This window comes from Embiotoca jacksoni, unplaced genomic scaffold (genome assembly GCF_022577435.1).
Source record: "Embiotoca jacksoni isolate LCO1_2020_lvr unplaced genomic scaffold, fEmbJac1.0.p SCAF_10, whole genome shotgun sequence".
Classification (NCBI taxonomy): domain Eukaryota; kingdom Metazoa; phylum Chordata; class Actinopteri; family Embiotocidae; genus Embiotoca; species Embiotoca jacksoni.
Genome location: NW_027185230.1, coordinates 9101722 through 9126265, shown reverse-complemented (window position 1 = coordinate 9126265; position 24544 = coordinate 9101722). Strand labels below are relative to the sequence as shown.

Here is a 24544-nt window from a genome sequence, read left to right as displayed (position 1 = left end):
CAAAAGGTCAGGAAATTCTTTATTTGTAATAAAAACAAAGGCTGAAGAAAAAGAATTGATTTCCTGAGAAATAAACTACAAACATGTGAACTAATATGGCATGTTTGGCGTGAGATAAGGCACAAATGAAATGAATGGAGACAGGGGCTGGATGTGTGTGCAGAGCAGAGAGGAGGAGGAGGAGGAGGGCATTGTGAGGGGAAGAGGGGGTGTCGTGGGAGGGTGCAAGCTGGGTGGGGGTATATAAGGCCAGGCAGATTTCACACATAGTAACAGACCTCAGAGGGCTGTCAGCTACTGTGGAGCTATCTGAAGAGACAATTTTCTTTCTCCTAAAAACAAGGACCAGAAGAGCAGAGGAAGAATAGAGATGGATTCGACTGTGGGTCCTTATGAGTACTACGACTACGAAGAGACAGAAAACTCCACTATGTGTGACTACTCAGAGTGGACGCCGTCGTACTCTGTCATCCCGGTGCTCTACATGCTCATCTTCATCCTCGGCCTCTCTGGAAATGGGGTGGTCATCTTCACTGTGTGGAGAGCCCAAGGCAAGCGGCGAGCTGCAGACGTCTACATTGGCAACCTGGCCCTGGCTGACCTCACCTTCGTGGTCACTCTGCCTCTGTGGGCCGTTTACACAGCCATGGGCTACCACTGGCCCTTTGGAATGGCCCTCTGTAAGATCAGCAGCTACGTGACCCTCCTCAACATGTATGCCAGTGTTTTCTGCCTCACCTGCATGAGCTTTGACCGCTACCTGGCCATCGTCCACTCCCTGTCCAGCACCCAGCTGCGCACCCGTGGCCACATCCACGGCTCCCTGACAGCCATCTGGCTGCTGTCCGGTCTGCTGGCTGCACCGACTCTCGTCTTACGCACCACCAAATATGATGCAGAGACCAACCGCACGTCCTGCGCCATGGACTTCAGCCTGGTGGTGACAAGTAAAGAGCAGGAGAACCTGTGGATCGCCGGCCTCAGCATATCCTCCTCAGCTCTGGGCTTCCTTCTACCCTTCTTGGCAATGATGGTGTGCTACGGCTTCATTGGCTGCACCGTCACCCGCCACTTCAACACCCTGCGCAAAGAGGACCAGCGCAAGAGGAGGCTGCTGAAGATCATCACCACCCTGGTGGTGGTGTTTGCCGCCTGCTGGATGCCCTTCCACATCGTCAAGAGTGCCGACGCCCTGTCCTACCTGGACCTGTTCCCCGCCACCTGTGCATTCCTGCGCTTCCTGCTGCTGGCTCACCCCTACGCCACTTGCCTGGCCTACGTCAACAGCTGCCTCAACCCCTTCCTCTACGCCTTCTTCGACCTGCGCTTCAGGTCCCAGTGTCTGTGCCTACTCAACCTTAAGAAGTTATTGCACACCAGCCCACCCAGCTCCCTGTCCTCACAGAAGACAGAGGCTCAGTCCCTGGCCACAAAGGTGTGACTACAGCTGAGGGCCCCGAGGCGTGCTGGGGAGGAGGTGAACCATGCAGAACAATGCAGGTAACTTTGCAGCAATGGGTGTTTGCTTACAGTCCATCTGCATTCAGTTTCAGGGTGTATCCTCAGCTCCCCTCTGACTCGGTGGACTACAGACGTTTGACTGAAGAAGACTTGTGGTTTTGGGGTCTTGACCACACTGAAACTCCAGTCTCACTTTCAGCAGCAGGGAAACAAAACTGAACTCCAAGGGAACAAGAGTAAAACAGACTTTTTTTGTGTGGAAAAAGTGGAATGTATTTGAAAAGGACCATGAATTTCTCTGGTTCTGCTGTGAACTTTATGCAAAGTGCTTGAGCTTTGAATTCTGAAACTTTGTCCTCAAGTCACGGTGCAGTGTATTACTCATGCATTTGCCCCCGCTGTTCTTGTTGTCATTAGTAAACTTGATACGTGATATCTTGTCAGACTACACTGCTCTCCAGATTGGTCTGTAGTATCTGCACCATGGCCAGAAGTGTTATGTCTGTGTGTTTGTAGGAAGGTGTGCCAATCAGCGAGAGCTGCTGGGAGTCTGATAAGAGTGTGGTAAGGGGTTTGTGTGTGGGTGTGAGAGGGTGGGCAGACAAACCAGACAGACAGACAGATGGCAGCTGACAAAATGTTTTCAGGTTAGTGAAAGGTCCAATTAAAAGGTGACTGTTTTGACAGTCTGTTGGAGTGTGTGTGTGAAGGAGTGTGTGTGTGTGTGTGTGTGTGTGTGTGTGTGTGTGTGTGTGTGTGTGTGTGTGTTAGGTGTCAGAATATCAATGAATTTGTTCCTGACAACAACATTAAAGCATTTTGTGAATACACATCCTTTTGAATTCATGTCTTTGATTTTTAATTAAAGGAAAGGTGCTTTGAAGAAACAAATATTCTCTCTCTGGTGTCACTCTGTTTCTGGGGATAACTTGTGAAGTCATGCTGGAATGTATTTTCTCCTGTCCACTGAATATTGCTCTTCCTGTTGGTGCATTGCTGAGAGGAGGCAGTCTCCTTCCCATTGTGTTTCGCAGGGGCTGAAATCAAAGCATATGTCTGCCAGGAAATGTATGTTCGACTTGTTTCCCTCTTCCAACGTGTTTGTTTCTTCTCTTGCAATTCACTGCTCACAAACAATCAGCAAGTACAAACGTTTCCAAACTGGATCACCCGCAAGACATTTTGGCTTCGACCCAAAGGTGTTAAAATCCTCAAAGGGTTAATTACTACAACATTAGCATTCTTGTTCTGTACCAATACATCCCAAATGCATCTAAAACGTCCCTTCAGTCGCCATGTTTTCACAAATTTATCAAACATGATCAACTATGTTATTATAATTAAATGTATTGTTTTTAACACTACACCAGGTTGAGCTTTAAATTACAATTCAGTGATTAACCAGTCTTGACTGTAATGAGCTTTTTATAGGATGTAATCAGCAACAGCGGGGAGACAGAGGGATTGGACTAATCCTTGGTTACTGACTTGTAATGGGCCTCGACTATCTGTCTCTTTGTAATACCTGTGACGGAGCGTGGCTTAGTCTAAAGCAGTTACAGTTACAGAACGGTGCAGAGGACAGTTTGGGGTGAATGTGACCAAACTGAACTCTTTGTAGAGGGAAAACTTCAGCAGTGACTTCAGGTTTTTAGGTGAAGATGTCTTCGGTGAATGAAAGAAGTCCAGCTGCTGCAGCCACAGACGTTCTGTCTCAGCTCAGCTTAATCTCATCCGAGCCGGGACACAAACACAGACATGTAAACAAAATCTTTGTTAAACAGATCTCTGAATTTAGTCTAGAACATGTGTCTATAGAGGAAAGAGAACTCCCTCAGCCTCTATCTCTAATAAAACATTAAAAAAAACTGTGACAGACGTGCAGCAGTAGATTAAATAAGCACTGTGGCATAGACTATGCACCCGAGAGTCAGCAAAACAAGATGTTTTATTGGTAAAACAGCATTTAAGCTATATGCACCAGCTTCTTTTTACAAGATGATTTGTCATATTATCCTCCACCTCCCAGCATCAAAGTCCCAGCCTGACGTGAAAGATAACCTGGAGAGATTATTTTCATGAGTTTCCCAGTTTTATGAAGCTTATGTGATCGTGTTACGCAGATTTCATGGCATGAACTTTACCAAAGCTACACAAAGTGCGACAAGAGAAATACGATTTATTTCCTTTGATCGTACGTAGGCCGGGTGTTTGTCTGAGATGACTGCTCAGAAATGATAACACAAGTGTTTTCATTCCAATGTAATTACACAGTGGGACAATTAAGTGTGTCCACACTGGAAGAAGACTGGCAGGGAATCCCGAGGGTCGAAGCAGTCCTCATATTCCCTCTCTAAGAAATAAACAATGTGAACAACTCACAAGCATAAACTATCATTTAACTTTTGCTTCAGTCAAACACTGTAAACTAGCACTGCTTTCTGTGAGGAGGCAACAGCAGCTCTGTTTGTGCAAAGACAGGCAACAGCGTCGTCTGAGGAAAACAAACTCATACCACTAATTATATTCTTAATAAAAACCACAGTGAACTCCTGATACAAGTCTTTTTTAATCACTTAACAACCTCGAACTGCTTGATTTGTTCCATGGAAATAAAAAGGACCAGTTAAAGGATCAGTGAACAGTTTTTATGAGGAGCATTTTCTACCCTGAAACTATGAAGTCTATGGATTATCTTTAAGAACCAGGACTTTATTGAAGGAGTTGTCATTTTATGTTACTTTACATCTACACAGTAGTATAGAGAAATATTGTACTCCTCATTACATTTACTTCACATCTTTAGCTGCTGGTTTGGTAAGATTTTACCAAATAAAGTGGTCAACATATCAAATATCATGTGTTGTTACAGATTATACAACAATTCCTTAATCATGACCAGCAGCAACATTAAAATGATGCCTGCAAATAAATGCATCAGTATTTTTTAATTCAATATTATAATATTTAGTATAATGTTCAATTTAAATGGGAATTCGTATAGTAGCTTCTAATCCAATGGATGAATAATCTAATAGAGATGAATTAATATTAGATATGATTTAGTTTTAACTTTCCTGAAATTACCCATTGAATCTGGACAGAAAGCAAAAATCCTCCTTGTAAACCAGCGCATTACAGACTGAAAAGGTCCAAACTGAACTCTTTACTGGACGGGATACTGTTTGTTTATCAGGTAAATGTAAATCAGGAAACACTCGAGGCAAAAGTAAAACGACTTTCTGTTGGGCTGCTCACTAACTCATTCATTGTCATATCTATGGGTGCCGAATAGCCCACGCCATTGTGTTATTGTAAAGCAGGCTTGCAGCCAGGCCTACTGTATGTTAGAAACACATGTCCAGCTCTCATAAATCAGAACCCAATAAACCAGGTCAAGCAGAAAATAGACAAAGGAAGTGTGCACGCATTTCTTGCTCCTTCCCAACAATAGAGGCTGAGCAGCGCAGCCGGCAGACCGGACCTTGAGTCTGGTCTGGCAATCGCGTGGTAGGATGAGATGCTGATCCCTGGAGAGAGTCTTGGAGGACCCTCAGCTTCCTCCCACCCGGTCTTCCCGAACTCCTTCCTAGCACCGTCCCAGGAGAACGACAGACCCAACGGATAGGATAGGAGTCAGCAGGCTGAGCAGGAAGGGTGAGTGGAGGGTGGGCAAGGCAAGGGTTCCTGACCGGGATATCCTGTCTTTCAGAGGCATCGCTCTGCTGTTAGGGCCCTCAGCATGCTCCACATGAGGTCTTGGAAGACAAGGGTGTGTGCTTCGCACACTCTTCTGCAAAGAAGTTATCTTATCAGAGAGCACATGACAAAGATTAAGACAATAAAGCTTATGTTACAGTATATTTTGTGGCAGACATGTGACTCAAACACCTGAGGTTACAAATCAGATGTGCCTCTCACTCTCACCCTCTGTTCTCACTCCTTCTCTGTCTCTCCTGTGATGGCAGACCTTTCAAAGGCGTTCACACAAGCCAGCCATCGTTAGTGGAGACACGTCGTTTCCGAATGAGCGGAAGTGCCCAAGCTTTGGGTGACTCCGGATCTTGAGTCTTAGAGAAGATCCTCCTCTTCACTGTGCACAAAGTGTCCCTTCATTCCCTCCTCTATCCTCTCCATTGTGCATCCTTCCCTCCTTCAGGTCTCAATGGAGGCCCTGTCATCCGCAGTGGGACCAAGCCAGTTCAGAGGCTCAGCTGCACTGATTCAAGCATTACAGGTAAAAACTGACAAGCAAGGAATTACATCTCAACAGCATCCACGGTGTTGGTTAGTAACTGAAGTTCAGCTTTAACATGGCAGCACATTCATCTGTAGGAAATAATTTGGAGGTGCCAATTGTCCTGTGTTGTTGCAGTCACATATTGAAGGACTCTGAAACAACAAACTGCTGCCACACACAGTGTATTTATGTATGTGTGTTTGTGTTTGTGCAACTCATGTTAGTCACTTTGCGGAGACTCAACTTCCTTCTGAGGAAAACTAACGAGTACATTTAATACAAATCGTTGGATTTTGGGCTGAGGCTTTAGTTTAAAGATGTTTTTTTTCCAACAAGAAAATCCATTGAACTCAATATTTTTTTAATCACATGTTCTCTCTCCAAAATCTGTTAATATGCAAATGCTTAAAAAGTTTAACATTACAACACAAAATGTTTCGTATTTCATTCTCCGTGTATGCACTGCATGTTTCAGGTGTTTGCACATCAAATTTTTGAATTGGACCACAACAGTCTGCTCTTACATCTGCATCTTAAACTCAGGTTTAAGCGGAGCACAGGGAAACTTTCCCCCTTCAGATGGGTGTGAAAGGAGCCATCCAGCGTCAAACCCATCAGTCATTTATTCTGCACAGTGAAGCTCAAACATCCAACAGAAGTAACGACAAGCGAAACACAATTTTGAGTGAAGTGGGCTACAGGATTAATAAAAGTAGTGTTATGACTTTAAAGTCTGGGTCGCAGCTTAAATTTCTCAATAAACTTCTTGTTAAAATTTTTCTCTGCTGTGCACTCTGCTACAAATCAATGTAAAATATTTCAAATAAATTTCTCAAGCTGTAATTCACAATAAAAAAAAGAAGCATTTCAGTTATTTGTTGTAGCAGACGAAGATATACAAATTTATATAAAGTTGTATATGTGTTATCAACTGTGCATCTTGTTTTAAATGGCATCAAATTCACAGAGGGATAAAAGCATGCAACCGTTAAGCCCTTAAAATGGGTCACGCAGGTGTCATCAAAAACGTGATTTAATTCTTGTAATCCTGTTTGCAGCCCACAAATGTAAATGCTGTTTTAGAATTTGTTTTTTTTAATCTTTGATGAATAATCTTGATGCAAGAAAAAAAAAAATCCCCAAGGGATAATATACTGTATCTTTATCTCGATAGAGGATGGCAACTGAATCCGGAAAGTGTGAGAAACATCAATGAATTAAAAGGCATGAAACGTTTTAAAAGCTTTATGTATATTACATTTCAGGCCATTTCATTCAATGCGAGTGGGGAAAAAAACAGAAATATACTTTTGGAAAGATGAGATACTGACACCTAGTGGTTAACATAGGAACTACTACTGTCCGGAACCTCGCCGCCCGTGCTGTTGCTAGCTTCGGACTTATTAGGTAGACGGACCGGATTAGCTGCTAGCGGAAATTAGCTTCGGCCTTGTTTGTATTCTACATGGCGTCCCACAAACAGGAGCGGGTGTGGAAGTACGTGGAGGAGGGCAGCTTGCTGAAGCTCAAGTCGTACCTTCGGAAGCACCGGGACCTCGACGTGAACTTCTCCCAGGGCAAGAGGCGGAGGAGCCCGCTGCACCTGGCCTGCTACCTGGGAGACGACGCCGCGGTGCGGCTGCTGCTGAGCCACGGAGCCGATGTTCTCCAGAAGGACCGTAAAGGAGACACGGCGCTGCACATGGCAGCCAACAGGGCTCTTAAACACGGGAAAACAGGTGAGGAAGACGAGGACAGGAGATTGTATTGATTATTATTATTATTTATTTATTTGAATCTTCTTCCCTTTTTTTTTTTTTTTTTTATTATTATTATTCAGCGTATGAAGACCTGGTCGTGCCTCTCAGAAAGAGTTGTCCTGAAGCTTTGGATACCCCAAACACAGCTGGAGTCACACCGCAAGACCTGCTGAACTGGATCAAACGCTCAGAGGTAAACGGGTTGATTATCGGACTGGACATTTGTGGGGCTGCAACTAATATTCACCACGTCTATCACTTCACCTGTTAGTCCCATCACGTCAGGAAATTGTATAAGGACGCAGAAACGCATTACAAATCATTATTTATCACACCCGGTTCTCAAATTTCAATTTCCTGTAACGATCAATTGATTATCAACATTTTCTGCATCGGAATGCACTGAATCGTGTTAAATAAGGTCACAAATGTTCATAGTTTTGTGGCTGATTAGAGTCAAAACAATCAGCTGATAACAAAATGAAAACAGATGCGACCTTTGGAGCAAGGAAAACATAACGCCTTTGCAATGTCAAGATATTGTGATATTCAAAATCTAAGATAACATCTTATTTCATATCACCATCTGAACATAATATCAACCCTATTGGTTTGTATGTATATATCAGTGGCTAAGTAACAAGAAGTTGTAGTAATTGTACAGAAATGCCAGTTATACTTTAGGTTTGAGGTTATTTTGACACACTTTAACCATCACACCCTTTTTTTTTATGATCCAGAGACCACAGGTTTATTTTTTTTTTTAGATGGATGATTGTCTTTAGTCTGTTTCCAATTGTGGTCACAGAACCTGTTAGGTGTCATTTCTGTGAATTAAAATCGATCGATCGTTTCACCATCATTGTTTGAGATCTGAGGAAACACAACAAGACACAGTGAGTGTGTGAGTGCCGCAACTCATTGCCAGCGGACCTCCTGTTGTTGTGGTGTTCACTGTGTTGTGGTTGTCGTGTGTCAGTCCACACTGAGGTGCCGTCACAGTGATATTTACGTGTGATTTCCTTACATGAGTCGGAGACTGCAGGAAACATGAGCCGTCCAGGGACGACTAACCCGGAGAAGGAATGGGTGGAGAAGCTGTTTGGTGAATGCGAGGATGAATTCTCTGAAACCTTCGGAGTTTATGATGGTACATTTTAAAATATCTCTTGAATGCTGGGTTTGATTTTGACCTTCTGATAATTGATAATAACACCGCGGGGTTTTGTTCCGCAGCTGATGATTTTCTACCATTGGATGATGACGAGGAAGACTTCGGGGACTGGGCTGATCGGATCAGGAAAGAGTACTTTGATAAAAAACAAGCTGAAGCTCAAAGATTGGCAGCGTCGTGTTCTGGATGGAAAAAGAAAAAGAAGAAAAGCAAAGAAGATCGAGAACAAGAGGAGAAAAGCCATAAAGAGCTCCATAAAAAGCTGCAGAAGGAGCATGAAGAGTATTTGGCTCGAGCAGCTCGTAAAGAGGAAGAGACTCGGCAGGGCAAGAAGCGACAGTACGATGAGAGATGTGCAGCTACTTTTAATGGTGCCCATTCAGCAGAAAGCACGAAGTTAAGCTACAGCGACATCCCCTGGCCGGCTCCCAAAGGGACAGTTCAGGAGATGGTGGACTTGATGCTGCATGGTGTGGACAGAAAGGACGTGCCTGTGTTTCGTAAAATGCTCCGGAAGCAGCAAGCACTGTGGCATCCTGATAAATTTGCTCAGCGATGTGAAGCTCGGTTAGAAGAGAAAGACAAACAGCGGGTCTTGGATACAGTCACAGCTCTGTCACAGGAGCTCAACAGACTGGCTCACAGTCTGAAGACTTAAAAATCACCTCATGTACTCGTCGTATATTTTATGTACTGTGCTGGAAATCTATACAAAGAAAAGACTCTACTTCCAGTAAGTCATAAGACCGAAAAAAACTAAATCCTGTCCACTGTCGTTCAGTGTACTCCACCTTATCAACATTTGAGTTGTCTCAACCTCTTCAGGCGAAATTCATACACACAAATATCAACGGCACCATATATGCAAGTGTAAACGGCCTAAAAATACCAAACAGGTGTTAGAAACAGCAGCTCTTCCAATTAAAGGGATATTTCAGTTGTTGTTTTTTTTAAGTGGGTTTGTATGAGGTACTTTTCCATTATCAGTTTTTACCCCCAGTTTGGAGAAGCAGACTGTATCAGCTCAGAAGCTAAACAATGTAGTGAACTTCAACAGCACATATTTTAGCTGATTAAAACAGGCCCAGGTAAAAAAAAAAATCAATATCAGTCTAAGTATACGCTATATTTAGAATATTTTCGCTGCTTTCCTTTGCTGTCAGATGACCTTTTCGTACAGGGGACTGGAGCTGTTATATCGCTCTCTTTCAAGAAACCAGACTCGTTTGATATAAATAGTAATTTCACAGTCGCTGGTTCACCGCTGCTTCGATTGGTTAGTTTGCAGGATTTTCCCAGGTTTCTGGGGGGCATTGTTGCCGGGGTAGTGGTGGACAGTTATTTGACTAAAATACGTAATCATTTTTGGACTATTATTTTACAATATCTGAAAGTGTTATAAGAGCAGGTAAACCCTGGTTAGTTTGGGTTATTGTGTGACTTTGGTGTTGGTTTTGGATCTGAGTTAATAAATTAAAACGACACCAGAGTCACACAGGTAATACACTGAATGGGCATAATAACAACCCACGCAAGGCTGCACTGAGATCTTTTGTGCATTCAAAATAATCAGAAGAGACAGTTATTTGATTTTCCTGACACATTGAGAAAGAAATCATCATCAGGTCTCATTAATAAACTGAGTTGCGGGGGACAAACCTGTTCATATGTGGAGTTCAACAACCGTGCAACAATTGTTCCATCAATGAACAAAAACCAGGAGGCACACCTTTCCTCAAGTACCTGCTACACCTGGGTCATATCAGTTTTAATTTTAGGTCACCTAAATAATATATTTTTTTTTTTATTCAAGAAGTGCTCCAACCGCACTCCTGTCTGACTGATGAGCAGCAGAGGGGGGGGAGCCTTGCTCAAGGTCACCTCGGTGGTGGTAACACTCGGATCCGTCCTGCCAGTCTGAGGATAGAAGCAGTGATCTGTGGATTACAAGTTGCTTCTCTGACCTCTGACCCCACAGTGTGTCCGGATGTGTGTATGTGTGGGTAAAAATGCAAGTCACTTGAGATGAACCCCCCCATAAGAAAGTCATGTCAACGTGATGGATGTTTATTATTTTTATCTGATTTAAAATTGAGGGTGTTTCTCGCAGGATTAAAACACTGCACGTGGTTTTGATTGGACATAAACACATTTTATTTATTGATTGCCTGATTTAGAAATAATTAAATTAACATCCAGATTTCTCAAACCCTGAGTCCTGTTTTTGTGTCTGGTCATGTAGGGAAGAGTCTCGTTAAAAACGTGCTCTTACGTTTCATTTGCGGCATTATTAAAGTATAAATCATCACAAGTGAAATTTAGGACTTAAAAAGTGAACAAATCACCCCGAAACCCCCCAAATAAAGGATTTCAGACAAAGAAGAGCAGATGGCCGTCCTGCTTTCAGCGATGGAACAGAATAAGAAGATGCGCTGGTTGCCAGGTTGGTAAAGAAACCCGCTTTTTAAACAATAGCGTTGCTCCTCCAGTTTATTTTTAACGACACAAGGAAGCAAACCAAATTGTTTACAAAACCAAGGGAATTTTTTATTCCTAGGAAGCGACAAAATGTAAATGAAGTAGCTTATCTACTTCTTCAAATGTATTACATCAAAACATAGGCCTAAGTAAATCCGACTGGGAGTTTGCAGACAAAATTATTACAGACTGGATTTTCTCGGTTTACCGTAAAACATTTTAGGTATTAATATATTTCCTTGAAAGGTATTTGCTTGTGTTTTTATTCATCTTTTTTTTTTAATTGTAAATATTTCACGTTATTGTCTCACTGCTGTGTGTTTCTTTTATCTGGACCTTGAGTTTGGGAAACATTATTGTGCTACATGTGTAAAAAAAAAAAGCCTACATCAAACAAGAGATGTTAATGTCTTCTTATTAAGGGGCACAGATTCACGTAACGCCTCTTCTTTGCAAGATCAGGAAAACCTGATTATTTCCGAGGATGCGACCGTATCTGGCAACCCGGAGACGCAATCTGTGTCAATTGCCGGGCGACGTAGAGCGAATGAAGGCCGTAGCCTATTTCTAGACTGTGGCTTATTTTTAACGTGCCGAGGCTGCCTTTCAGCCCCGTTTGTCTGCATGTCGGGTTGATAATTCATTTGTTAGCTCGCCTGTTGCCAGGTGCTGTCCGGCCTGGGGTTTGCGTCGTCGCCGTGTTTTTGCATTGTAATGACAGGTGTTGAAGTTACAGAGCCTGCAGGATGACGCCTTTCTTCGGGATCGCTCGATGGAAAAGGTGAATTAGGGAGGTTTCTCTCTTTGTTTTCTTATTGTTTATTCAATAGGGGGGGGTGGGGTGGGTGAAGAACCGGGGCGACACGCAGATCCAGCATGAGGATAATGTCCCTTCTGAAAATCGTCATTATCAATGGACAACAATTAATCCTCGCGGGGGGAACTTAATTGGCTCAGGGGTGATTTCGTTGGAATTTGTGATGTCCTATTTCGGTTTCAAGTGAACGGCTCGTTGTGCAGGTCGAGCAGGCTGCAGACAGATTAGAAGGTAGCGCTGGAGGACTGTCTGTGTGGCAGATAAAGATGGTGTTTCGGAGTGAGGAGATGTGCTTGGCGCAATTGTTCCTGCAGTCCGGCTCTGAATATGACTGCATCAGTGAGCTCGGGGAGCTGGGGCTGGTCGAGTTTCGAGATGTAAGTAGAGGGAGCACAGACACTCCTTTGCATGTGTTTTTTTAAAGGGATCACTAATGTAATTTGTTTAAAATAGCCTATTTGCATTTAATTATGGACCAGGCCTGTTTTCAGACAATACAAGACAGAATAAAATGATTCCACCTACCTCTCATTTTCTATCTGATTATGCATGTATTTTTAAGGGAGAACTATCTATCTGTCTGTCTGTCTGTCTGTCTGTCTGGTTTGTGCAGATAAAGATGTAGTTGAATGAAGATTTTAACAATATTTTACATTTTGTATGGAGCAACATTTTTTTTTTAAAAAGAAGAAGAAATTTACCAATATTAGAACCTGCCTGAGACTATTTAATGATGCTGTGGTGATCCATATTATTGCTCATGCGGCCACCTGACTTGTCATTCTTCTCTGGTTTCAGCTCAACCCAAGTGTCAGCTCATTCCAGCGGCGCTTCGTCAGCGAAATCAAGCGATACGAGGAGATGGAGAGAATTCTGGGTAAGGGTGCACCTGGGATGGCTCCAGTGGGAGTATGCATGATGAGCACACACCCAGACAGTCAATCAACTGGGTAGTAAGTAATTTATGGGATGATTGTTTCTTGGGTGAAATGGTCCCACAGAAATTTTGTTTTTTTTTTGCAGCTCGCTCTGTTACTTAAGTTGTAATGAAACAAACAATCAGCATTTTCTGTGGGCAGGTTACCTTCTGAGGGAGATCCAAAAGGCCAAAATAGCCGTTCCAGAGGAAGATGAGAGTCCACTTGCACCTCCCCCCAGACAAGTCCTTGAGATTATGGTAAGCGTCCTAAAGGGCCTGTGTTTGATTGAGTATTTGCATACAAACTGGCATAATGGTTTTGACCTTTATTTACCTTTATTTACATACACCTAACCCTTGAACTCAGATCTCTATTCAGAACCTGATTACTGCAGCGATGGAAGCATGTTTAAGTTGTATGATGTTTACACTCAGCAAAAATTCATGTTTTTTTGGCTGCCCTGTTTCATTTAATTTAAATATTTTAGATATATTTTGTCTTATTTTATACAAACAAAAATATTTGGTATCTTTGGAAACTTTGTGAACCCCACGGGAATTTAATATGAAGCTGTGTGGCACCAACCCAGTCTAAATTAGCTTTAATTTTTCTTATGTTATGTATGAGTGGTGATCTTCATTCTCATAATAGTCTTAAACACACCCGTGTAACGGTTGCGCAGTGGTTCGATGTGATTGAATATAAAGAAAGATGCCAAAATGTTAAACCCTCCAGTTCCCATAATTCCCTAACTCCCTTGAACCCAGTGTTGCTGGATTTAGGTTGTTAACGCAATCAGCTGTAATGGAAGAAGAAATAATACAGTTGATACTTTTTCTCAGCACATATAGTCCATCATTCCACCATTTATTTCCATCTTGCTCGTTCTTTGAACCAACTATACAGCTGAAATTGAAGCTGCATCAACACACGTTGGACAATGTTAGAAATCTGGATGAGTTGTCACCACATGCTACAATACTTTGGTTTCGGTACTCCATCTCGCTGTAATAATATTTTAAACAAAGACTATGTAACTTGCTTAAGCAATAACACACACTCTTTAATACCTGAACTATATGATAAATAGGGGTTCTTTCATTGTTACACATATAATTTTACTGTTCAGTAAAAGTGACATAGTCTTGCTTTAAGGTTTAAATACGCACAACTGTCTGTGACCATATTCTGGCATCACATAGCGTCAGTGTTTCTTTTTTGCTCCTGAAGTGAACTGAACATGTTATCCTGCTGCTGAACTGAGACTTACGTCAGTATTCAATGTGATGCTCAGGAGCAGCTGCAGAGGCTGGAGATGGAGCTTAGCGAGGTGGCGAAGAACAAAGATAAGCTGCAGAGGAACCTCCTGGAGCTCACCGAGTACACACACATGCTGAAGATCACGCGCACCTTCATCCACAGCCGCTCCAGAGTGAGTGTGTTTCTGTTCACATTAGCTGTCGTGGGCTGCATTTTCTGGTCCTGCACTGTTTGCGTCCCCTCACCTCTCCATCTTGTTTTCTTGTCGCTGACGTGTTTCACTTACGTTGGCGACAGAGCTGGAACTACAGCACTGGTTTTAATTGATGACACGTTCTCGAATGCAGCCGTTACAAGCACAACCTGACTCATCCAGGCTGCAACTGCTGCAACAGTGATGTCTTATGTGAGACGGGCAGCTGTGAGAATGAGCATCACGGCCCAAAGTGTGAACCTCACAGCGGCTTTGTGTACTAGAACCATGTACGCTGTCATAAATGAAACATGTTCCTTTTCATAATTAGCATGAGGCTCTTGGTCCCCAGTATGAAGAGTTCCCCACCATGGAGACAGACTCGGTCACGGGATGCACTGGTATGCAAAGACTTGGAGCCAAGCTGGGGTGAGCAGAAGTCGCAGAACAGGATGTCCTAACATGAATCCACTGCCTTTTTAAAAAAAAAAAAGTGAATCCTAAACCTGATCGGATGTCTCCTGGGTGCAGGTTTGTCTCCGGTCTTATCCAGCGGGTGAAGGTCGAGGCCTTTGAGCGCATGTTGTGGAGAGTGTGTAAGGGTTACACCATCCTCAGCTACGCAGAAGTGGATGAGAACCTCGCTGATCTCGACACTGTGAGTGGAATTACTTAATTTATTATTTAACGCTATGAGGAAATCCTCTCAACTGTCAATAAAAACACCTCATTTAAGATCAAATGATAAATATCCTGCATTTGTATCAGCTCATGACGAGTATTATGGCAGGGACACATGTAAGTTGCCATCACTATGACTGCTTGTAGAGCTGTAGTACTAACTCATCTGATCGGTGTTGTTTCAGGGTGAAATAAGCAAAAGTGTTGTGTTTCTCATCTCCTTCTGGGGAGACCAGATCGGACAGAAAGTTCAAAAAATCTGCGATTGGTAGGAATACCGTTGTTCCACAACTTCACCCTTCAATACCTGATCTATATTCCTTTGTTATCAGCATATCTGTCTGTTGTCCTCAGCTACCACTGCCATCTTTACCCGCACCCTGAGAACGATGAGGAGCGAGCAGATGTGTTGGACAGCTTAAGGACGCGCATCCAAGACCTTAACAATGTAGGACTGAAGGCGTTTTGTCCCGGACAGGAAGATTTAATACAGTGAAGGAAATCATTATTTGATCTCTTGCCGATTTTGTAAGTTTGATCACTGACAAAGAAATTAATGGTCTATAATTGTAATGCTAGGTTTATTTTTAACCGTGAGAGACAGAATATCAAAAAAGAAATCCAGAAAATCACATCATATAAAAGTTATAAATTGATTTGTATTTGATTGTGGGAAATAAATATTTGATCCCCTACCAACCAACAAGAATTCTGACTCCCACAGACCGGTTAGATTAGTCATCTCGCTTTAAGAAAGTACTCCCAATCTCAAGTCGTTATCTGTATAAAAGACACCTGTCTCAACTTGTTACCTGTATAAAAGACACCTGTCTCAACTCGTTACCTGTATAAAAGACACCTGTCCACAGAATCAATCAATCAGATTCCAACCTCTCCACCATGGGTGAGACCAAAGAGCTGTCTAAGGACGTCAGGGACAAGATTGTAGACCTGCACAAGGCTGGAATGGGCTACAAGACAACCGGCAAATAGCTCGGTGAGAAGGAGACAACTGTTGGTGCGATTATTTGGAAATGGAAGAAACACAAAATGACCATCAGTCGCCCTCGGTCTGGGGCTCCTCGCAAGATCTCGCCTCATGGGGTATCGATGATGAGAAAGGTGAGGGATCAGCCCAGAACTAGACGGGAGGAACTTGTTAATGATCTCAAGACAGCTGGGACCACAGTCACCAAGAAAACCATCGGTAACACACTACGCCGTAATGGATTAAAATCCTGCAGCGCTGCAAGGTCGCCCTGCTCAAGAATGTACAGAGCCGTCTGAAGTTTGCCAATGAACACCTGAATGATTCAGAGAAGGCTTGGGAGAAGGTGAAGTGTTCAGATGAGACCAAAATCGAGCTGTTTGGCATCAACTCGACTCGCCGTGTTTGGAGGAAGAGAAATGCTGACTATAACCCCAAGAACACCGTCCCCACCATCAAGCATGGAGGTGGAAACATTATGCTTTGGGGGTGTTTCTCTGCTAAGGGGACAGGATGACTTCACCGCATCAAGGGGAGGATGAACCGGGCCATGTACCGGGAAATCTCGGGCGACAACCACCTTCCGTCAGCCAGGACACTGAAAATAAACCTACCATTACAATTACAGACCGTTCATTTCTTTGTCAGTGGGCAAACTTACAAAATCAGCAAGGGCTCAAATGATTATTTCCTTCACTGAATGTGCACGTATTCGAAGTGAGTTTGTAGTAACTGTTGTTTCCTGCAGGTGCTTCACCGCACCGAGGACTATCTGAGGCAGGTTCTGCAGAAGGCCTCGGAGTCGGCCTACACCTGGGTCGTGCAGGTGAAAAAGATGAAGGCTATCTATCACATCCTCAACCTCTGCAGCTTCGATGTCACCAACAAGTGTCTGATTGCGGAGGTGTGGTGTCCCGTCAGCGACCTGGCAAACCTGAGGGGTGCGCTGGAAGAGGGCTCGGTAAGTTGAAAGTAAAATGTTCCGAGAAGTAGGTGTGATGTCACTTAAAATTTTGTGACAGTTTGTGGTGAACGGAATAAGTGTATTCGCTCTGAAAATACGTTGTAAGATAAAACAGCCAGACTTTAGTTAACTTGGCTTACTTGGTAGTAAAAACAACACTACCTTAAAAACGGTGTACAATTAATATTGACCTCCTGACCTCTATTTCGTCTGTGTTTGTTTATATGGATGATGACAAGGTTGTCTGTCAGTTTTCTTTATTCGGACAGCAGAAATAGAGCTGTTTATGAACATTCTCATTTAGGAAGTGGGACATTCCTAAATATGAACATTTGCAATTCCCAGCTGCCTGAAAACATGATTATGCTGATTATTTATCACTATTACTCCGCTTTTGTAGGGAATAAAATTATTAATTACATCCACTGCTTCCCTTTTCACACTATTTTCAGTCTACATTTTATACAACACTGAATAAGTCTTAAATGTTTGAATTATACTGACATCTTTCACATGAAATCAACATGTCTTTTTAAAGTCGGACCAAAACTGTGATAGGACTCAATTTTCACAATAAAGAGGGATTTATGTTCTGTACAAACTGCATGTAGGTTGCTCCATAGCATTGGAAACTTCATGATGTCCGATTGGAGGTTTCTGTAACTTTCCCTAATAATGAAAATGCCACCATGAACAATGCAATGTCATTATACTTGAATATGTTCTGTGTAGTGACAGGCTTTTGACTGCAACTGTGTTTGGAAAACAAAAGGTAAAGCAGCCCATGACTACTTGAGATTCATCAGTTTATCTGTAAATAATACATAAAATCTTTAATAATTCCTTTTAAAACTATAATCCCTGCATGACCTACAGACCTCTCAAATCTGTAAGCCAAAGGTTTCATTGTTTTTCCTCCACATGAGTAAAGAGGCATCTTTATAACCTTTCTGTAATTGTATGAGAATTTGTGGTCATATTTAATGGTACTGTATTTTCCGTGCACTCATGGAGCACCTAACTCTGCTTTTGAAAGTGGCTATCTATATAAATATAGTAGTTGTGTAGTGACCAAAGTAAGCTGTAAAAAATATTGCAGCTGATTAAGGTAGATTCTTTTGTGGAAATCAAAATACCATTTGTGATTTATTGTGTGTTATATTTTAAAGCATGCAGCTTCATTAGTTATTTATATTTAGGAGGTAAGAGAATATTCTTTTTTTCAGGGGTTTTACTGTCCTGAACTGGTTGTATGAATCCTTGTTGGCCTCTTAATTGGATTGAACTAAGCTTATCGGCTGTCAAGCACTGAGACTGTAACACTCAGATGTTTTTACCTCCATTGTCCCAACACTGACAGCAGGCCTTTTAAACAACTCCCTGTAACCACGCTCATGTTTGCAAAAAGCAAACATGAGCGTGGTTACAGGGAGTTGTGTTTGCTGTCGTTTGCCTCAGTGGGCGTTTCCTCTTCCTATACACAGTACATGTGCCAACACTCCTCCTGCTTCAGGGAGGATGTTTGGTTGTTTTCAGGTAAAATTCCTCCACAAAAAAAAAATTCTGATCAGAAAACAATAATTATTTGACATTGAAGGGAGCACCAAGACACTATGGTCACTGCTTCTAATTTCCAACCCTGGTCGAATAATTTCCAGTGTCAGAATAATCCGTGACTTTCTTACACTCTTACAAACTGTATATGTCCTTTACCATCAGAGGAAAGGTGATGCAACTGTGCCGTCCTTTGTGAACCGTATCCCGAGCACTGATACTCCACCTACCCTGTCAAGAACCAACAAGTTCACCAGCGCTTTTCAGAGCATCGTGGAGGCTTATGGGGTGGGGGACTATCGCGAGGTAAGCCCAGGTAAGAACTCGTACTACGTTTTGTGAATAAAAAGGTACGTCCTTTTTTTGCTTTTGGAGAAATCCAGAATAAAAACACTCATTAAATGCTCTTATTGGCAGCTCCCTACACCATCATCACCTTCCCCTTTCTGTTCGCTGTGATGTTCGGTGACCTCGGCCACGGGATGGTAATGAGTCTCTTTGCATTGTGGATGGTGCTGACGGAAAAAAAGCAGAAGAAGAAACGCTCCAGTAACGAGGTGGGAATGAGTTGTTGCCGTCATCCATAATGCAGAGCTGTGTTATCGTAAATGACTTTCAGCTGATAGTCGTGTTTCTGTTGCCCTCAGATATGGATGACGTTTTTTAATGGGCGTTACATCATCCTGATGATGGGGCTTTTCTCCGTCTACACTGGACTCATTTACAATGACTGCTTCTCCAAGTCTCTCAATATATTTGGCTCTGGCTGGAGCGTCAAGGCTATGTTCGCCAATCAGCAGTGGACGTGAGTTCTCAGGATAAATACACACTCTGACAAATATCATTTCTGTTTGTTGTGGTGTCAGTACATGTGGTGTCTTAACAGGTGCGTCCGTTTTTTCTTATTCATTCATATCTTTTTCACATTGCAGAAACAAAACACTTCAAGCAAACACTTTGCTCACGTTGGACCCTAATGTTAGTGGTGTTTTCAGTGGACCGTACCCATTCGGCATCGATCCTGTGAGTAAATACTCTCAGACGTTTCAGTCAGGATATAATCAGCTCGTTCTTGTTTCGCTCTCACTGAGATGCTTTTTAATTTTCCATCAGATATGGAACATGGCAGTGAACCGGCTTTCCTTCCTCAACTCTTACAAGATGAAGATGTCAGTTGTCATCGGGCTCATTCACATGAGCTTTGGAGTGGTGCTGAGTGTCTTCAACCACTTGTAAGAGCCTCAGGACATTACTTTTACTCATGTACTTACAGCAAAGGAGTCCATTAGTGGCACCTGATGTAATTGAATCTGTGAGACTTTGATGGTCAGATATATATGTGTTTTGTGTGTTGTGATTGACTTTTATTCATGTAATGTCGCAGTCAACAACTGCCCAGATGCTATACTGGGTAACATTGTTTTTGTAGTCACTGAGGGATCTACTCATGATGCCCCATCACTTTCTTTATTCCAAAACGTTTTTCTCTCCCTTCAGACACTTCCAACAGAAGTTTAATGTCTACCTGCTGTTTCTTCCTGAGCTGCTCTTCCTGCTCTGTCTCTTTGGCTACCTGGTCTTCATGATTTTGTACAAGTGGTTGGCGTTCAGTGCACGCGATTCCAGCCAGGCTCCCAGCATCCTCATCCACTTCATCAACATGTTTGTCATGCAGGGGAAGGACATCATTCCTCTCTACCCAGGACAGGTGTGTGTTTGCGACATCGTCTGGATTTATTACCTGCTGATCAATCTGCGTTTTGATCCTTGTTAAAGCAACAGCTTTGTTTTGATTCCACAGACTGGGCTGCAAATTTTCCTGGTTGTCATAGCGTTGCTGTCAGTTCCCGTACTGCTGTTAGGAAAACCTCTTTACTTGTATTGGCTGTATCGTGGAGGAAAAGGCCTGCGCAGACGCAGGGTGAGTCCAGTCAAAAACACTGCAGCTTCGTATTTGGGTTAATTTGTCCTGTACTCATAACTAACTTTGTTGCCTCACCTCAGGGTTATGAGAGGGTGAGGCGTGTAAGTGAGGACGACAATTCCACAGCACCATCCTATGAAGATGATGAAGAGGAGGGACTTGATGAAATGACCAACAAAGAAGCTCTTGCCAAAGAGGTTAGACAACCTGTTGCATGAAACAATCGGAGATCAATTATATTTCTTACATTTTGAAGTGTATACAACATTAGCTGTATTTTCACATTAGAAAAGCGAAATAAATTAAACAGAAAAGAAAAGAAAGAACAGAAACATTGCTCGCTGTATTAAAAGAGGAGATTATCTGAACTTTTCAGCAGTATGAACTGAGTGTGATGTTTTATATGTTGTTGTGCGTGTTTTTCAGTTTGACTTTGCGGATGTGCTCCTGCACCAGGCCATTCACACCATAGAGTATTGCCTGGGCTGCATTTCCAACACTGCATCCTACCTGCGTCTCTGGGCACTCAGCTTGGCTCATGCCCGTAAGTGCCGTCAGGAAAAGTAGAGCACCCTGAGCACTGTCTGTACCTCTTTTGTTTGTGCTGACTTTGCATTGCTTTACCTATGATATTCTCTCATTTTTGTGAATGCCTTTGTGTGCTTTGTTTTCGCTGGTTTTAGAGCTGTCAGAGGTGCTGTGGGGCATGGTGATGCGCCTGGGTTTCAGGATCACCACAAAAGTCGGGGTAGTGGTTTTGGTTCCTGTGTTCGGCCTCTTCGCCGTGCTCACCGTGTCCATCCTGTTGGTCATGGAAGGGTTATCAGCTTTCCTGCACGCTCTCCGACTTCACTGGTGAGTGTCAACGCTTTTCAACTTCGCTGTACCACTGTGACTTTCTTCTACATCAGATTTTGATCCATTCGGTCCAATGATATTAAGTCTAGAAGAGTTTCACAATTGAATTATTTTACCCCTATTCTAGTAAATTTAGGGTTACACTAGAAGTTAGCCGACTCTGTTGCTGTCTCTGGTAGGGATCGGCATTTCAAGCAAAAATACTATTTAAAATCAGAGACTCACTTGCACCATTAACTCGGCCTCAACAAATGCCATCCAGCTTCGAAAACCGTCACCTTGGACAGAGCTGATGAGAAGCATGTCTAGTTTCATCTCTGAGATGAGGATCCAACATCAAACTCTCTTTGTTTGGTCATTTAATCAGTGGATGAACCGTCTGCTTGGTGCTTCTCTGTAATGTCGATGCTTTGCTGTGGTGAACTTTTAAGCTCGCTCTCCCTGCAGAGTTTGACTGCACCTCATCTTCATTTATGTTTTGAAGGAGTTCCACTCAGAACTTTTTGACAGCTGTAGTCATCTTTGCATGTTTCTCCTGTTGGCACTGCGGCATCTAATCTCCCAGTGATACAGTTTTACCAGGCTAAGCTCCTTGTAATGTAGTATTTACAGGATTGACATATTAAGTTAAAAACAAAGTGATATTGTTATTGAGTTTAATTTTTAGATTCAGCTTCCATCTAATTCATTCTGCCTTTTATTAAGTGCTCTTGCTTGCTTTACTCTTTGATCTCAGGGTGGAGTTTCAGAACAAATTCTACCATGGGACCGGTGTCAAGTTCATTCCCTTCGACTTCTCCCTTCTTCCCTCTGTTTTTGAACAAGATGGCTTGCTTTAAAGACTCTGAAGCACTGGATATGAGTGGGAGCAGACTTTATAATTGAAATGGATGCTGGGAGTTTGAACAATCCACTGTGATAACGACAACAAACCTTCAAGACAATGAATTGAAACTCATTCTTGTAGCAACGTTTTTCACCATGACGATTTTTAAATGTTATCGGCTGTGCTGACTGCCTTACTACTGTACCCAGCAAACCTCTGAATACATAGAGGTTCGAAATTCTTCTTCTGTTATTCATATAATTTTGTTGGTGAGATATTGCTCGGCACTACTTGTCACACCAGTTGGGTGAATTGAAATATTTAATTTGCATTGTGCTGTGTAAACTGGTTTTGTATAACTTACAACATGGTATTGAAACAGTTATACAGTGCAATGTAAAGTTTGTCACAACAATATCTATCAAAACCATATCAAGCATCCTGACGTAGTGCCATAAAGATTTATTTCTGATGATGATATGGGGATGCCTTCCGGTCTTTTTTTAAAACTGCTCCTCGACAGGATGAAAGAAAAACTGGAGGCATCCAAATCTAAAGGCAGATTCAAACATTAAAACCCTTTTTGTGAGGCATATTGTCACAAAGCACTTTGCAGAAATGATTGTAAAATTTCAAGTTTTCACTAATGACTGTGATGATGCCAAATGAAAATAATCAACTGTTTGCTGTTTGCTTATTTACTTATTAATGCATTTATTTAAACGTAAACTTCCCTGTAATCAATAGAAAAAAAACATCAAATTCTCAAGAAAAAAAGTCAATAAGCTTTAGGTCTTTCTTTGATGATAGTGCTTACTGCATTTGTTAATGATAATTAATCACGGTATTTATTTAAATTATTGTCTGTACAAGAGTCTACTATTTTACCATTTTGATGTGTTAAATAAAGGTTTCAAGAAATGCAAGCAAACAACGCATTCTTTGGGGTTTTATTAGCTCCTATAATCCTTAAATTTGGTGAGAAGGTGTTAATACATACCAGGAGATGACTTTTCCTTTATTGTTTGCATGTCTGGATCTACTGTCTTGCCCTCAATTTTGGTGTTTCTCTTGAGCTGTTACACTTACAACAATATCTATTTGCAGTCCTGTTCAAAACCGTTAAAATTCACTGCACCTGTACACCAACTACAAACAGTAAAATGCTCCTAAAACATGAATGCACCAGCAGTTTTAACGTAATGATATATAATAATGTATCGGGCACAGTGGCCATTTTAGTCATTTCCCTACGTTTCCCTGCACATACTGACATACTTTTATTTAAGTAGTACCTTTTTCAATGCAGGACTTTGGATGGAGATTTTTTTAGTACTGTTACTTAAGTACAGGATATGAATACTTCCTCCACCATTGCTTGTGTTACTGTGTACCATACATGTCACTGTCTGGTATATTACCCTAAAATAATAGATATTTTCAAAAACAAAAATTATAATCTTATTTTTAATTTAAGAAGAACAGCAGTACATGCACGCTTAATTGTATCTATACACTTACAGTGGGTACAGCAAAAAACACAAAAATGCCATCTGGTGGTGTTCAGCTCGGTCACCAAATGTCAAAAAAGCAACAACGTATGACTAAAATGTGCAAATGAACAAAAATTATAAACAGAATCTTTCAAAATAACGTTATGTAAATGATGTATTTAAATAGAGAAATCTATTTAAGTCAGCATGCTAATCAGCAAGCCCCAGTCTGCCCTCTCAAACATGAGAGGAAGAGGAAGTAGCATTTTGAAACATATCTTTAGAAACGGCTTTTAATACCAGTATTGGCCATGTAGTAATATATTATAAGGATACCTAATTGTACGACGTTACTGACAGTGTTAATATTTTAAATATCTGTTTGTGACAAACTCATCTAGCTATCTACCAAACTGAGACAATTTTATGCAGAAAAACAAACCCAGCATACCGATATTTTTTTGGACAAATCAAATCTTTATTGCAGCTAATAAACGACACAAACTAGACTGAAAATCATTCAAATTGGAATTGATATATAGTTTTGCTTCAGCGGTTTTATTGATAGTATGCTTTTACTAAAAAAAAAAATTAAAAAAAAAAATTAGATAAGCGAGTTTAAATGCTTAACTTTTTTTTTTAATCAGTCCCTTCCTTGATCCATACAATTTAATATTTTTAATATTATGAATTAAATATATAATGTAATCCTTTTTTTTTTTTTTTTTTTTTTCAGTATTCGTCTTCCGCCTCTCACAGAGATGTAGAAAAATCGCAGTAAAAGCCATATGGCACGCACACACACACACACACACACACACACACACACACGCACGCACGCACACACGCACGCAGACCTGCACCCGTATGCTACAATCCCGTGAAAAAGGACGTCATCATGCTCTCCCCTCTCTCACATCATCCACAAGGCTTCATCATTGCGCGAAGTGCAA

General features: G+C 41.9%; 3 protein-coding genes across 4 annotated transcripts; all 3 read left to right on the top strand.

Moving 5' to 3' along the window:
* The first annotated feature begins 285 nt into the window (after positions 1-285).
* LOC138207289 (apelin receptor B-like) lies at positions 286-2553 on the top strand. The gene has a single exon (XM_069164414.1). The coding sequence runs from the start codon at positions 371-373 to the stop codon at positions 1439-1441; it is 1071 nt and encodes a 356-aa protein (XP_069020515.1). The 5' UTR covers positions 286-370; the 3' UTR covers positions 1442-2553.
* A 4568-nt stretch (positions 2554-7121) lies between these two features.
* nfkbil1 (nuclear factor of kappa light polypeptide gene enhancer in B-cells inhibitor-like 1) lies at positions 7122-9736 on the top strand. The gene is made up of 4 exons (XM_069164403.1): positions 7122-7440; positions 7542-7654; positions 8494-8611; positions 8698-9736. Exons 1-4 carry the CDS (start codon positions 7167-7169, stop codon positions 9291-9293), a joined length of 1101 nt encoding a protein of 366 aa, XP_069020504.1. The 5' UTR covers positions 7122-7166; the 3' UTR covers positions 9294-9736.
* Positions 9737-11617: 1881 nt separating this feature from the next.
* atp6v0a2a (ATPase H+ transporting V0 subunit a2a) lies at positions 11618-23032 on the top strand. Of its 2 annotated transcripts, none has more exons than XM_069164390.1 (21): positions 11618-11894; positions 12134-12307; positions 12729-12807; positions 13010-13107; positions 14145-14282; positions 14656-14732; positions 14835-14961; positions 15170-15252; positions 15339-15432; positions 16721-16933; positions 18656-18806; positions 18908-19047; positions 19138-19295; positions 19423-19513; positions 19604-19722; positions 19988-20198; positions 20292-20411; positions 20495-20611; positions 20841-20958; positions 21098-21269; positions 22009-23032. In XM_069164390.1, the coding sequence occupies exons 1-21, from the start codon at positions 11886-11888 to the stop codon at positions 22109-22111; spliced, it is 2592 nt and encodes an 863-aa protein (XP_069020491.1). In that variant the 5' UTR covers positions 11618-11885; the 3' UTR covers positions 22112-23032. The 2 variants fall into 2 exon arrangements, with proteins under 2 accessions (XP_069020491.1, XP_069020483.1); XM_069164382.1 differs by having other exon boundaries at positions 14635-14732.
* The last annotated feature ends 1512 nt before the right edge of the window (positions 23033-24544 follow it).

Coding starts and splice junctions, on each gene's coding strand:
- LOC138207289 (XM_069164414.1), top strand. CDS start 371: ATGGATTCGACTGTGGGTCCTTATGAGTACTACGACTACGAAGAGACA.
- nfkbil1 (XM_069164403.1), top strand. CDS start 7,167: ATGGCGTCCCACAAACAGGAGCGGGTGTGGAAGTACGTGGAGGAGGGC. Junction 7,441..7,541: donor TCTTAAACACGGGAAAACAG/GTGAGGAAGACG, acceptor ATTATTATTCAG/CGTATGAAGACCTGGTCGTG. Junction 7,655..8,493: donor ACTGGATCAAACGCTCAGAG/GTAAACGGGTTG, acceptor TCCTTACATGAG/TCGGAGACTGCAGGAAACAT.
- atp6v0a2a (XM_069164382.1), top strand. Junction 13,108..14,144: donor GACAAGTCCTTGAGATTATG/GTAAGCGTCCTA, acceptor TGTGATGCTCAG/GAGCAGCTGCAGAGGCTGGA. Junction 20,199..20,291: donor TTCCTCTCTACCCAGGACAG/GTGTGTGTTTGC, acceptor TTGATTCCACAG/ACTGGGCTGCAAATTTTCCT.